At 38.3% G+C, this 14,480-nt stretch overlaps 1 protein-coding gene across 8 annotated transcripts in view; it reads right to left on the bottom strand.

Annotated features, from left to right (window-relative positions):
• Nucleotides 1-14,480, bottom strand: part of RAD51B (RAD51 paralog B) — a 734,863-nt gene that overhangs the window by 694,052 nt on the left and 26,331 nt on the right. For all 8 annotated transcript variants that reach the window (XM_061429216.1, XM_061429215.1, XM_061429213.1 and 5 more), the window contains one exon: nt 10,503-10,639. In XM_061429216.1, coding sequence (XP_061285200.1) covers nt 10,503-10,639 — 137 coding nt within the window. The remainder of the gene's footprint in view (nt 1-10,502; nt 10,640-14,480) is intronic.

Here is a 14,480-nt window from a genome sequence, read left to right as displayed (position 1 = left end):
ACTTTACCATTAATAATATAAGACATGGAGTAATACTAGAAATTTCAGATATTTCTGGTTAAAAATGTAAATCTTTGAGTAACTGTCTCTGTCTCTGATAGTCAGCAGCCCCAAAACTTAATCATCCAAGGGTGACTGGGAGGAATGACTGTAAACACTAAAACCATCCTATATTTTATGTCCCATTTAATGATACAAAAGTATAAAAAACACTTTTCATTTCTAAATAGTGAGTTCCAAGAAGAGGTCCAACTCTCATATATCCACACATGACCACTGGAAAAACCAGACTTTGATGGACCTTTGTCGGCAAAGTAATGTCTCTGCTTTTTAAAATGCTGTCTAGGTTGGTCATAGCTTTTCTTCCAAGGAGCAAGCATCTTTTAACTTCATGGCTGCAATCACCAACTGCAGTGATTTTGGAGCCCAAAAAAATAAAGTCTCTCATTGTTTCCATTGTTTCCCCATCTATTTGCCATGAAGTGATGGGAACCAGATGCCATGATCTTCATTTTTTGAATGCTGAGTTTTAAGCCAGCTTCTTCACTCTCCTCTCACTTTCATCAAGAAGCTCTTTAGTTCCTCTTCACTTTCTGTCATAAGGGTGGTGTCATCTGCATATCTGAGATTAGTGATATTTCTCCTGGCAACCCCAATTCCAGCTTGAGAATCAGGATCCATCAAAGTGAGAACAAGATGGATCAAATGACCATTCAGGAGAAGTACTTGAGAGAGGTAGGCATAGGGATTGGACAAATAATGAGGTAAGTGATGAAAGCAGGAAGAAATGAGATGACACAGGCAAAGGTGGAACAGGCAGATTTTAACAGCTTGGGGAAAATGTTCAAATTTCTTGATTAGAAAAACTATTTGCTGAGTTAAGTGCTAGTCAGAGAAGTCAGCTAAAAAGCTCTGATCCTTGGAGTCTACTGCTTTTCAACAGGATAGTGATGGTGACATCTGCAGGAAACAGGGAGGGTTTTTTTTAATATTTGGATCTTCAACTGATTAGGAACCGGACTGAGAGTACCTAATGAGATGAGAGTACTTAACTCATTGGCGGCAACAACTGAACAGCTGACAGACAACAATAATTTCCTGCCTCTAACACTAGGCTCGATTTTAACTAGTGGCTGGAGTAGTGAAAGACTCTGGACTCACTTCTGCTCTCTTGTTGCATGTAGGCCCCTCAGAAGCAGGATGGTCAGTGTGTGGACATGAACTATATGGACATCACAGTTAACCACGCTAAGTAACAGTATCTTATGGTTATTCACATACCAATATGCTGTTGTTTTCCTATAAGCTTCTCCACATGTTTACTTTAGAAAAATGTATCTAAAATACATATAAATCAAACACCAAATATAAATGTAATATTCTGTAGGCCTCACATTAATCTAGGACAATCTTTATTACAAAGGTCTTTTTGGTTACAGCAAGCAAAAGATCTTATCTTTTCCTCCCGGACATTAATTACAAAAAATTTGAAAGCAATGCCATCTAGTGGATGTCTTTTTTATAAAAAGCATTCTTTCCAAAAGGTGCACTTAATATTCATTCATTCAACCAATATTTGAGGACCTATCATATGCCTGGTAGCTCAGTTGGTAAAGAATCTGCCTACAATGCAGGAGACCCAGGTTCAATCCCTGGGTGGGGAAGACCCACTGGAGAAAGAAATGGCAGCCCACTCCAGCATTCTTGCCTGGAAAGTCCTATGGACAGAGGAGTCTGAGAGGCTACAGTCAATGGGGTCACAAAGAGTTGGACACAACTCAGTGACTAAACCATCACCACTATATGCCAGGTACCATTCTAGGTGCTAAGGATACAACAGTGAACAAAAACAACAAAACAAAAAAATCCTTCCCTCATGGAACTTACATGCTACTGAGAAAGACAAATAAATATATATGGCAGATGATAAGTGCTTTAAAGAAAAGTGAGTCAGGATCAGAGAACACATTGTAACAGAAGGAAGTAAGGGCTATTTCATGGAAGGTAGTCGGGGAAAGCCTCTTTAATAAACTGACATTTGAGCTAAAGTTTAAAGGAGATGAGAAAATGAACCATATGGCTATCCAGTGAAACAGCACACAGGAAGAAAGAATTACAGCAAGTGCACAAGTCCACTCTTTTGTGAGAAGATACCTAGTGTGCTGGAGGAATAAACAAGGGGGCTAATGTAGTAGCTGAAACACAGAAACCAGGAGGCAGAATAAAAGGAAATAAGGTCAGAGAGACAGCCAGGGGCCAAAGACACAAAAGATTTTTATGTTTGCGGGTGTTTTGTTTTGTTTTTGTTTTTAGATTTTATTCACTAAGATAGGAAACCTACGATCACGATTGACATGATATGACATATTTTTAAATAATTTTATTTATTTATTTTTGGCTGTGCTGGGTTTTGGTTGCTGCGCACGGGCTTTTCTCTAACTTCTCTCCAGGTGCAGTGCGCAGGCTTCTCTTTATGGTGGCTTCTCTTATTGCGGAGCACAGTCTCTAGGGTGTGTGGGCTCACACAGTTGCGCCTCCCGGGCTCTAGACTGCAGGCTCAGTGGTTGTGGTGCACAGGGTTAGTTGTTCTGCTGCATGTGGGATCTTCCTGGACTGTGTCTCCCACATTGGCAGGTGGATTCTTATCCACAGAGCCACAAGGAAAATCCTGACTTCTTTTTTTTTTTTTTTTGAAGAATCACTCTAGCTACCAAATGGAGAATAGGACACAGAGGGGCAAGGGTGACAGCAAGATCAGCTAGTGCAGTCATCCCGATAAGAGATGATGACTTGACTGAGAGAACAGCTCAGGTAATTAGTAACACTGTATTCAAGATAAGGTCTAGTCAAGGCTATGGTTTTTCAAGTGGTCATGTATGGATGTGAGAGTTGGACTGTGAAGAAAGCTGAGTCCCAAAGAATTGATGCTTTTGAACTGTGGTGTTGGAGAAGACTCTTGAGAGTCCCTTGGACTGCAAGGAGATCCAACCAGTCCATTCTAAAGGAGATCAGCCCTGGGATTTCTTTGGAAGGAATGATGCTGAAGCTGAAACTCTAATACTTTGGCCACCTCATGCGAAGAGTTGACTCATTGGAAAAGACTCTGATGCTGGGAGGGATTGGGGGCAGGAGGAGAAGGGGACGACAGAGGATGAGATGACTGGATGGCATCACCGACTCGATGGACAAGAGTTTGGGTGAACTCCGGGAGTTGGTGATGGACAGGGAGGCCTGGCGTGCTGCAATTCATGGGGTGGCAAAGAGTCAGACACAACTGAGCGACTGAACTGAACTGAACTGAAAGTGAAGAAGACTGGATTCAGATCAAGGTTTTTATTAGTTTCCCCTGTTACTTCACAGCTCTCATATAAAAAGAGAATTAAAAGCTTTACATTAGTGACCACATGCCAATTTGAAACAAAACACAAGCTTAATGTTAAAAAAAAAAAAAGCTTTTCAAAATTCTAGTTGAAATCTAGCATAATAAATGTGCTGAAATATGTTTATGGTTTCTCAAAGCTTCTTGCACACATGTAATACTTTCCTGTTCATTAATTCAGTATGTACTTGCTCAGTACTGTGGTATTACGAAGTATAATAATGTGAACCCATTAATTCCTTACAGATTCCAGAATATTCCAAAGTTTTGTTTTAGTGATAATAAGTACTTATGAATAATTTTTATTTTCTATCACAGAAATCGTCAGGATCTCCCTCACCACTAATTTACCTGGATTCACAAGTGATAGGAGAGCTGGAAGTGAACCAATAAAAACCTAATCAGACTCAAGAAGCCATCTCATAAACTGGTAAAAGGGAATTTATCTCCCTTACTGTTTGTCTCCTGGATCAAAGATCCTGGATTTGTCAGTCAGTCAGTCAGTTCAGTCGCTCAGTCGTGTCCGACTCTTTGCAACCCCATGAACCACAGTACTCCAGGCCTCCCTGTCCATCACCAACTCCCGGAGTTCACCCAAACCCTTGTCCATTGAGTTGGTGATTCCATCCAACCATCTCATCCTCTGTCGTCCCCTTGTCTTCCTGCCCTCAATCTTTCCCAGCATCAGGGTCTTCTCAAATGAGTCAGCTCTTTGCATCAGGTGGCCAAAGTATTGGAGTTTAGGCTTCAATATCACTCCTTCCAATGAATACCCAGGACTGATCTCCTTTAGGATGGACTGGTTGGATCTCCTTGCAGTCCAAGGGACTCTCAAGAGTCTTCTCCAACACCACAGTTCAAAAGCATCAGTTCTTCCGCACTCAGCTTTCTTTATAGTCCAACTCTCACATCCATACATGACCACTGGAAAAACCATAGCCTTGACTAGACGGATCTTTGTTGGCAAAGTAATGTCTCTGCTTTTTAATATGCTATCTAGGTTGGTCATAACTTTCCTTCCAAGGAGTAAGCATTTTTTAATTTCATTGCTGCAATCACCATCTGCAGTGATTTTGGAGCCCCCCAAAATAAAGTCAGCCACTGTTTCCACTGTTTCCCCATTTACTTGCCATGAAGTGATGGGACCAGATGCCATGATCTTAGTTTTCTGAATGTTGAGCTTTAAGCAACTTTTTCACTCTCCTCTTTCACTTTCATACTAACTATCAAGTAGGTAGATGGTCCTAAGACTACACTGCCATTGCCATCAGAATCAGCCAAAGTCAAGCTATCACTACCACTACATGTTGCTCCCTCTTTCACTGGTTCAGAAAAACTGATGTTCTGAGTAGTTTGGTAGGAATTAAAGGGCACTAATGGTAGAGTCAGAGAAGGCAATAGCATCCCACTCCAGTACTCTTGCCTGGAAAATCCCATGGGCAGAGGAGCCTGGTAGGCTGCCATCTATGGGGCCGAACAGAGTCGGACACGACTGAAGTGACTTAGCAGCAGCAGCAGCAGCAATGGTAAAGTACCCGGTACCCTCAGAAGTGACTTGCACCCTAAGTAGAAAACTTCCTTCAGATCTAAGCTTGGCCATTGCTTCCACATGGTACCAACACAACATATACCTCTCCTTTGCATACTTAGTTATAATAGTTATAATTTTACATTTTTGTGATTAGTTGATTGTCTTCGTCCCCTATTGCACTACATCTTTCTTCTTGGTTTTCAAGCTCTTCTGATTTCATGACAACTCAGGAATGTCCACTTCTGCCTCTTACAGTTCCAGTTCTATATCCCTCCTCCCCAAGTCGCCACCTTCCAGGGCCCTGAATTCAGCTTCCCCAGATCTCCGGCTTCCCCAGATCCTTCAGCCTTTCTCACACACAGATCCACTTGCAGTCTTAAGACCTGGGTTTATTCTCCTTTATCCACTTTATTTCTCACAAAGTTTTATTTCAAAAATCACTATTACTACTTACCATTCATATTACCTTCCTTTTTTATTATTAACCTCCAGCTCCATCTTTTCTTCTAATTATCCCCAATAGGGACAATATAGTATTTGTTCAATATATGTATACTGGAATTTTCATGGCTGCCAAAATTTCCATAGACAGGTCACTAATCTATTTATCCATATTCTCAAGGTGTATATAGTATATAGCATCTAAAACTATATCAGACCCTAATCAGAAATCCAATAGGTAAAACAAATAAAAACAGACTTTTCCTGAATCAATCAGAAGAAGGGGATTCAGAATTCTGCCGCATTCCCCTCTCCCCAAGGCAGTCCCTAAGTACCTGAGGGTTTAGCACCAGACTATAGTATTATCTGGGCTTCCCTGATAGCTCAGTTGGTAAAGAATCCTCCTGCAATGCAGGAGACACTGGTTTAATTCCTGGGTCAGGAAAATCCACTAGAGAAGGGATAGGCTACCCACTCCAGCATTCTTGGGCTTCCCTTGTGGCTCAGCTGGTAAAGAATCCACCTGCAATATGGGAGACCTGGGTTTGATCCCTGGGTTGGGAAGATTCCCTGGAGAAGGGAAAGGCTACCCACTCCAGTATTCTGGCCTGGAAAATTCCCTGGACTGCATACTCCATGGGGTTGCAAAGAGTCGGACACAACTGAGCGACTTTGATTTTCATACTATTATCTAATTATTAACAGTATGGAAATATAATTGCAGTCTGTGATGAACATGTATGATTAACATACTGCTCAAAGTCATATAAAAATAAGCTAGCTAGTGCACTGTTGTAAAAAATATGTATAACTAATCATCCCAATTCATTCCAAAGTGCTTTTACGTACATCACCCACAAGGGTTTCTTTTTTTAAAATAAATTTAAAAATTTTTACTTTTATTTATTCTTTTTCATTCTATTTATTGTTTTCTTCCTCCTTCTTAATAAAAAGATATTCAGCAATTTATTGATAGAAAATATTTTCCACTTACCCTAAATTCCCTAGATGTGAATCCTTTAATCTTCCATCATATTAATCCTTCAATTTACTTTCTCATTTGCCTTTTTCCAACAAGTTGTTTGTAAACACAAAATGGAGAGAGTGCTCCATATAGAGACATACAGAAAGCTAAAAATATTCCTTTTTCAGTCTTATTTTTCCTGCTTTATATCTTTTCCAAGTCTATAAACTATCCCAGCTGTGGCAGACACTGTTAATTACCCACCAATATCCATTTCCACTTCTTGCCTGCAATGTGGGAACCTCAATTTCACTCAGGCAGTAATGTTAACCAGCCCCATCAGACTTGTTACAAATATTTCTCCCCTGATTTTTCCCTCCTCCTTTGCATGCAAGGGTGACCAACTGAGAAATCTGGAGAAGGATTCCAAAGCATGAAAAGAAAATCAGCAGAGAAGAAGAGGCAGCTATTCTGAAAAATATACTTTCCTGATTAAGATATAATGGCTCTTTCTCATCTCACTGACTGGAACACAGAATGGATATAATGCCGAAAATGTACCAGCCCTAGGTCTCTGCCACCACTGAGAAGCAGAACCACTGCCAGCAACTCAGGTCTTCCTGCTATGAGAGAAAAAATAAACCTCTTGTTGTTTAAGCCACTATTCTTTGGGTGTTCAACTGCTTGCAGGAGAAAGCTTTCCTGACCTACCTTTCCCAGCAACACCAAACAGGGATCAAACACTCTTGTAATAGCACAAATGAAACATGACCAAGCAGGACAGAGCTGGTGCCACTCTGTAACCCACTATGTCCAACTCCAGAAGGCACTATAAGAACACAAGTCTGACATCTATACAAAAGAGCACCAGGACCTTTGATTCGATCTGACCCTAGCACTAGATGACTACACTTTTCAAGCCTTGTGAAGAATAGACTAGAAAAGTAAAAACAATATAAATTTCAATCCTTGTCTTCAAATAACCTTCATAAGTTCCTTGTGAGTTAGGAAACATTATTAACTGACTGAAATCACTTCAGCAGTGTCCAACTCTTTGTGATCCTATGGACTATAGCCCACCAGGCTCCTCTGTCCATGGGATTCTCCAGGAAGAATACTGGAGTGGGTTGCCATTTCTTTCTCTAAGGGATCTTCCCAACCCAGGGATCGAACCCACATCTCTTATGTCTCCTGCATTGGCAGGTGGGTTCTTTACCACCACCACCACCTGGAAGCCCCTATAAACTGGTCATTGGATCTGAAACCTTGATCACTTTCTGATTTGATTATTCTTCCATCAGGAAGTACCAAAATGGCTGGTTGCCTTGTGATGTCAGCATGCTTTTCTGTTTATGAACCATTTTTATTCACACTTCTGACACCAAATGTGTAGGTTTTCTATACTAAGCAATTTTCCAGTTCCCTATGGACACTAACTGTGTGTCCTGCAAGTCAGTTCAATTCTAATACTAACTACTAGGAGTTAACTCAGACCCCATAGATTAAAGGCTCAGACTCGCAAGACTGCCCCGACCTCAGACATCAATCACAAGTCCCAGACCTCTGTTACTTCACACCAACCAGCAATAAATTGAGAGCACCACCTGCCCCCAACACCTCAACAGGTTCACCAACCCAGAAGCTCTACAAACTCTATCAGTTAGAGAGTTTTGGAAGATTCCATTACATGGGCATGATTGAAATGCTGATTGATCCAATTCTAGTCCTTCTTCCCTGCTCAGAGACTGGGGAGGTAGGACTGAAAGTTCAAACCTATAATTACATGACAGATTCCTCTGGCAATCAGGTCCATTTGGATGCAATCTAGAGGGCCATCAAGAGTCATCTCATTAGCATAAATCAATTATGGTTGGAAAGGGGGTAATTATGAATACAAATGATGCTTCTTTCAGTTCTATCACTCAGGAAATTTCAAAAGTTTTAGAAGTTCTTTTGACAGGAACCAGGATGACTACAAAACACATATTTATTATATCACAATATTCAGTGCCTAGATCCATTAGATTTTTAGGGTTTATAATTTGGTGATATTCTATTATTTCTTCTTCATTTATTGTCTATAAAAAAGACATATTTGCTACTTAGTATGGAGAAGGAAATGGCAACCCACTCCAGTGCTCTTGCCTGGAGAATCCCAAAGATGGCAGAGCCTCGTGGGCTGCCGTCTATGGAGTCGCACAGAGTCGGACACGACTGAAGCGACTTAGTAGCAGCAGCAGCTACTTAGTAATATTTATATAGAAAACAGAATAAATGCTTAATTTCTCTTTTTATAAAAACTAATTTTCAAAATAATAAGTTGCATCTCCAGAATTCTCCAAGGATGATCAATTTGTTGCTTTTCATTCTTAATATTACAGACTCATGAATTTAAATATATTTCATGTATCTTAGTCTACTTCTATTATTGTTCTATTGGTAATCAATTTGTTTCATCTTTGGCTAGTGTGAGCTCCTCAGGTTGATTCTTAAGTCCTTCTGATACTCCTGTAAGTAGTCTTCGATAGCTCTCTTGATATCTGATGTTTCAGATTCAACTTATAAACCTCCTAATACTCTGATTGAACTTCAGATCAAATAAATCTTTTGCCTCTTACTAAAAAACAAAAACCTTCTGCTCCATACCTAGAATTGGCCATTCCCCTATGGAACCCTAGTTCCTTTTAGTAGGAAATGGTATCTGGATTCCATGATCTGAGAGTAACACTTGTCAATTCCCTCATTTATCAAACATTTTCTGAGTAGCCAGTATGTGCCACTTGTAGGATTTGGCTTTGAAGATACAAAGATGTAACACAAACTTAAACAGCTGACAAACCAGTGGTATATACTTAGGAAGAAAAGATTATCAAGAAGTGTGCTGCTGCTGCTAAGTTGCTTCAGTCGTGTCCGACTCTGTGCGACCCCATAGACGGCAGCCCACTAGGCTCCTCTGTCCCTGGGATTCTCCAGGCAAGAATACTGGAGTGGACTGCCATTTCCTTCTCCAATGCATGAAAGTGAAAAGTGAAAGAGAAGTCACTCAGTCATGCCCATGCTTAGCGACCCCATGGACTGCAGCCTATCAGGCTCCTCCGTCCATGGGATTTTCCAGGCAAGAATAGTGGAGTGGGGTGCCATTTGTAGAACAAAGCAAACAAGCTCTAGGCAAAATTTGGAATTTACCTGGTCAGGGAATACACTTTGATCTTTGTAGTACTCTTAGAGAAAAATAAGGAAGATTCATTGTGATACAATTAGAGAAAGACTCAAAGAACTATACCTATACTACACCTTGGCTGAGAAAACAGAATTGAATCAGTTTCCAGATGTATAAAGCACTCCTGTTTATGAATGTCTATCAGAGTAGCAGAAGAGGAGACCAGACTTATCTTCAGATTTACAGAATTACATAAATGACTGAATACCTTTCTCACAGAATGTTAAAACAAAGGTCCTTGCCAAATTAAGGAAATCTTTTCTTTCTAAGCATGCATATACTTACTATCAGTATTTCCTGCATTTAATACCACATTATTTCAAAGATTAAAGTAAAATAATGTTCAATAAAAAATGTTTTGAAAATTGCAATTTTTTTCACTCACAAATATTTTACTTCCAACTAGAAATTACTTACAAAACACTTTACATTTTGTCTTTCTTGTTAATCTTCCCTCTTCTCCATTTTCTACTTACATTTCTCCCTCTGTTTCTTAAACTTGTTTCTTCCTGACTTTGTGAAAAACACAGCTTATCCAGAAACTCCCTTTAAACCATAACAAAGGGATAGAAAAGGCAAAAAGAAAATGTTTCCTGGAGAGTTAGGGACTTTAGGAAGGTTAAGACCTCTGTATAGCACAGTGAACTCTGCTCAATGTTATGTGCCAGCCTAGATGGGAGCCGGGCTTGAAGGAGAATGGATACATGGATAAGTATGTCCGAGTCCCTTTAATATTCACCTGAAACTACCACAACATTGTTAATTGGCTATACATCAAATTAAAACAAAAAGTTTAAAGTGTGAAAAAAAGAATACGCTTCCTGTGTCAATTTTAAAAAGAAAATTCCTTTAAACCTGTATCTATTAACAATATATTCTCAAAAGTAAATATTAATCTGTTTGTAAATATTTTATGCTGTATATGTTACAAAAATAAAGCATTATAATAGAAAATAAAATCTCCTACCTTTCAGCACTAAATGCTGACTCTGTGTCAATGTACACAACAGCTCCTTCTAATCCTCCCATGTTGGTAGGTAATGTAGCCAAAATGCTCATCATTATACAAAACTGAGTTTTTCCACAACCTGGGGGACCTGTAATCTAAAAAAATAAGAAGAAAAAAATATTATTTGTATAAACATCACAATCTAGTTAAAGCAAAACCCTTTTAAGAACTTGCCACAGTTCAACTAACCTGGGTTCCCAAAGGGAACACTGTTAATACAACTCTTAAGGGTTCCCTGATAGCTCAGTCGGTCAAGAATCCGCCTGCAATACAGGACACCCAGTCCAATTCCTGGGTTGGGAAGATCTACTGGAGAAGAGATAGGCTACCCATTCCAGTATTCTTGGGCTTCCCTTATGGCTCAGCTGGTAAAGAATTCGCCTGCAATGCGGGAGACCTGGGTTCAATCCCTGGGTTGGGAAGATCCCCTGGAGAAGGGAAAGGCTGCCCATTCCCGTATTCTGGCCTGGAGAATTCCATGGACTTTATAGTCCATGGGATCACAAAGAGTCGGACATGACTGAGTGACTTTCACTTTCACTATATATATAGTAAAAGAACTTCTCCCCTATGCATCTGGATTAGTACCAGGTATGGACCATCCTTGGGAGAAATGAGAAAACAGTCACCAAAATCATCCCTGTGTTGTGCAAAATTCAGATGAAAAACTTTGGTTGAGAAAGGCTTGAGGATTCATTGATACACTCACAACTTGAAGTTCTATATTTTTTCTCAATAAGACATTTATAGAAAGCTCTGAAAATATTTAAGAGGCTTTAATAATTGGTTTAACATTTGTTATGAATTGGCCTTTCAAAACAATTTTAAATTAGTCCCATTTAAAGGTACTTTGATCGTTAATATTAATAAAGTATTTAAGAGTAAAAGGTATTGATGTATACAATTTTAAATGGTTTAGCAAAGGAAAAAAGTGTGTGTGTGTGTGTAGAAGAGAGATAAAGCAAATGAAACAAATTCAACAACTGCTAAATCTAGGTGATTCATACTTTGAAGTGTATATTTTAAAAGTTTAGTTGTTGGAAAGCTATTTGAGACTATAAAATCTGAAAACAAGAGGGCATAGATGGAAAAGAATATGCCTAGGACATTAATCAAGGCATATTTGAGTCCAACAGAAGTAGTTAACAAAAATTAATTTGAAATATTTAAAATAACCCCTTTAAACATACTGTTTGTCATACTGGCTATGGCATCCAGATTTTCAGAACCAAAACACTATCCCTTTTGTGAGAATAGCACTAATGAATAATTTTTCACAATAGGAAGAAAGGAAAAGAAAAAGGAGAAAAGGAGGAGAGAAGAAAATCTGAGGTAGAGACGAACAGAACTCTGAGCTAAACTGAGACACACCAGATCTGAAGACACTGTCTCAGGTATACCAAGAAGCAGGAAGAAATGAGAAGTGATGACACAGGAGTCTAAATCACCTAGGCCAGTGGTTCTCAAACATGATTGAGCTTAAACTCACCTGGCAAGCTCATTAACCAGCATTTCTGGTTAGCCATAGGTCTGGAAGGGGACCTGAAAATTTATATTTCTAATAAGTTGACACCAATGCTGCTCCACATTTGAGAACCAGTTATAGAACTTAGACTAAAGGTAAACTTCATTTTTCAAAGTTTAACGTTGAAAAAAAACAAAGGCTCACAAGCTAGAAACCATGTGTTGATTTATAATCTCTAAAACAATGATTTAAACTTTTAGTATAAATAATTGCTGCTAGCAATAACACTGTGCCAGATCAGTGATCAGTGAAAATGCCAAAATTCTTTGATTACATACTCCAACAAACACACCCAAAAAAAACAAACACAAACAAAATTTTATTACAATCCTCCAGTATATGCATATGTATTATACATAAACTATTTTACTAATACATTATGGACAGTAAAAAATACACATAGAGATTAAAAATAAAAGATTACAAGCATTTAAAAAGTTTCATATATTTTTCATTTAAAGTACAAATCAATAGTTTCATTGCTTTAATTAAGAACTTTTTTTGATAAAAATATGCCATAAAGAAAGTAAAAAGATGACTTATAAATTTGAAGGTTACATTTGTGATATATGTAAGTGACAAAGTAGTATATCTAGAAACATAAAGAATACTCATATTTTATATATTAGTTATACAGATCTTTTCAATCTAATGAACAATGAAAATAAATGAAATTATGTACATTGTTTTTAAAATACTGATTTAACTATTTTGTAATCCAGCAACTGAAACAGTTCCTAAATTCTGCTTATTGTAGTACTCAATTGTAATGTCTCTGTAGTTGAGAAAGGATAATTGCAAAAGCTATTGTTCAACTTTGGCTAATGAATGGTCATTTTCCCTAGGGTCAATTAATTATTCTTGCAAACCAATCAAGATGTATTACACTTTAACATTTTTAAAAATTGATTTCAAAATCAAATGAAACTATTTGGAAGATTTCTTAACAGTTTAGAAAATATTGTTAGAGTTTTTTCACAAGATACGTACATCTTTGAAGACAAAAACCACATCATAAAACATTTCCAAGCAGAAATTTGAATAATGTTCTGTATTTTGATCTCTGTCATTTAATAAGCAGTTACTTTCTCACTCATTGTAAAAATATCACCTTTACTTTGAAGGGATGGAATAAGAGTGTTCCCTTGGTTGGCTGACTGCCTGATTTGCAATCTGCTAGGTGGCAAGTTACACAGTCACTTGTTTTACAAAAAGGATCAACAAATTTGACTTTTCATTTTAAAAAAGTTTCACCCATTTTTAAATTCAACAGCATTTTACAATCTTTGCTGAGAGATAACCAAAGAAGTTCTTGTGATTCAAATTATTTTCATGATCACTCATCACGTTACAGAGTACTATAAAGTCAATAAAAACTAGTCAGGTTTTTATAAAAATTGTACCATCCTGAAGCATTCTTCACACATATGACATCAACTTCTGTGTTACTATAGACTAAGGATGATGTACCAGAAAAATGCAAAGAATTTTACAAGTAACATCCATATACTCACCACCTAGACTCTGCAACTGCCATTTTATTACTATTATACTATTATAACAGGCTTCCCCTGGGGCTCAGCTGGTAAAGAACCTGCCTGCCAATGCAGGAGACACAGGTTCGATCCCTGGGTCAGGAAGATCTCCTGCAGAAAGAAATGGCAACCCACTCCAGTATTCTTGCCTGGGAAATCCCATGGACAGAGGAGCCTGGAGGGGTATAGTCTACTAATGGGGTCAAAAAGAGTTGGACACGACTGAGTGTGCATGCATATATACATATATTTATACTATTGTACAGTCTACTAATACACTTGACTTCCCTGGTGGCTCAGACAGTAAAGCATGTGTCTACCATGTGGGAGACCTGGGTTCAATCCCTGGGTCAGGAAGATTCCCTGGAGAAGGAAATGGCACCCCATTCCAGTACTCTTGCCTAGAAAATCCCATGGACAGCGGAGCCTGGTGTCCATGGGGTCGCAAAGAGTCAGACACGACTGAGCAACTTCACTTTCACTTTCACTAATACACTAGACTATCCATCAATCCATTCATTCGTCAGTCCATCTTAGATGTTTTTAAATGTATTTCAAAGTAAGTCAGAGACATAAATATACTTTCCCCTAAAAGTTTGATGTGTGTATCATTAACCTGAATTTAGTAAGTATGATTCTTTTTTCTTTTACGGTAAATTTTCCACACAATGAAATGCCCAGATCGTGAGTGTTTCATTTGATGAACTGTAGCAAATGTATATATATGTAAGCAATCCAAACCCCTATCAGGTCAGAACAAGAATATTACTGCCAGGAAATTCCCTCATAAACATTGTTTTATATTTAAGAAGTCATTTATTTTTGAGAACATATCTTCCTTGATATATCTTCACTTTTGTGGCTTAAAAATAATTT

The sequence above is a fragment of the Bos javanicus genome, chromosome 10, assembly GCF_032452875.1.
Source record: "Bos javanicus breed banteng chromosome 10, ARS-OSU_banteng_1.0, whole genome shotgun sequence".
In the NCBI taxonomy this organism is placed as follows: Eukaryota; Metazoa; Chordata; class Mammalia; order Artiodactyla; family Bovidae; genus Bos; species Bos javanicus.
The sequence above is the reverse complement of the archived record's forward strand: the minus strand, read 5'-3'. Positions and strand labels throughout refer to the sequence as shown.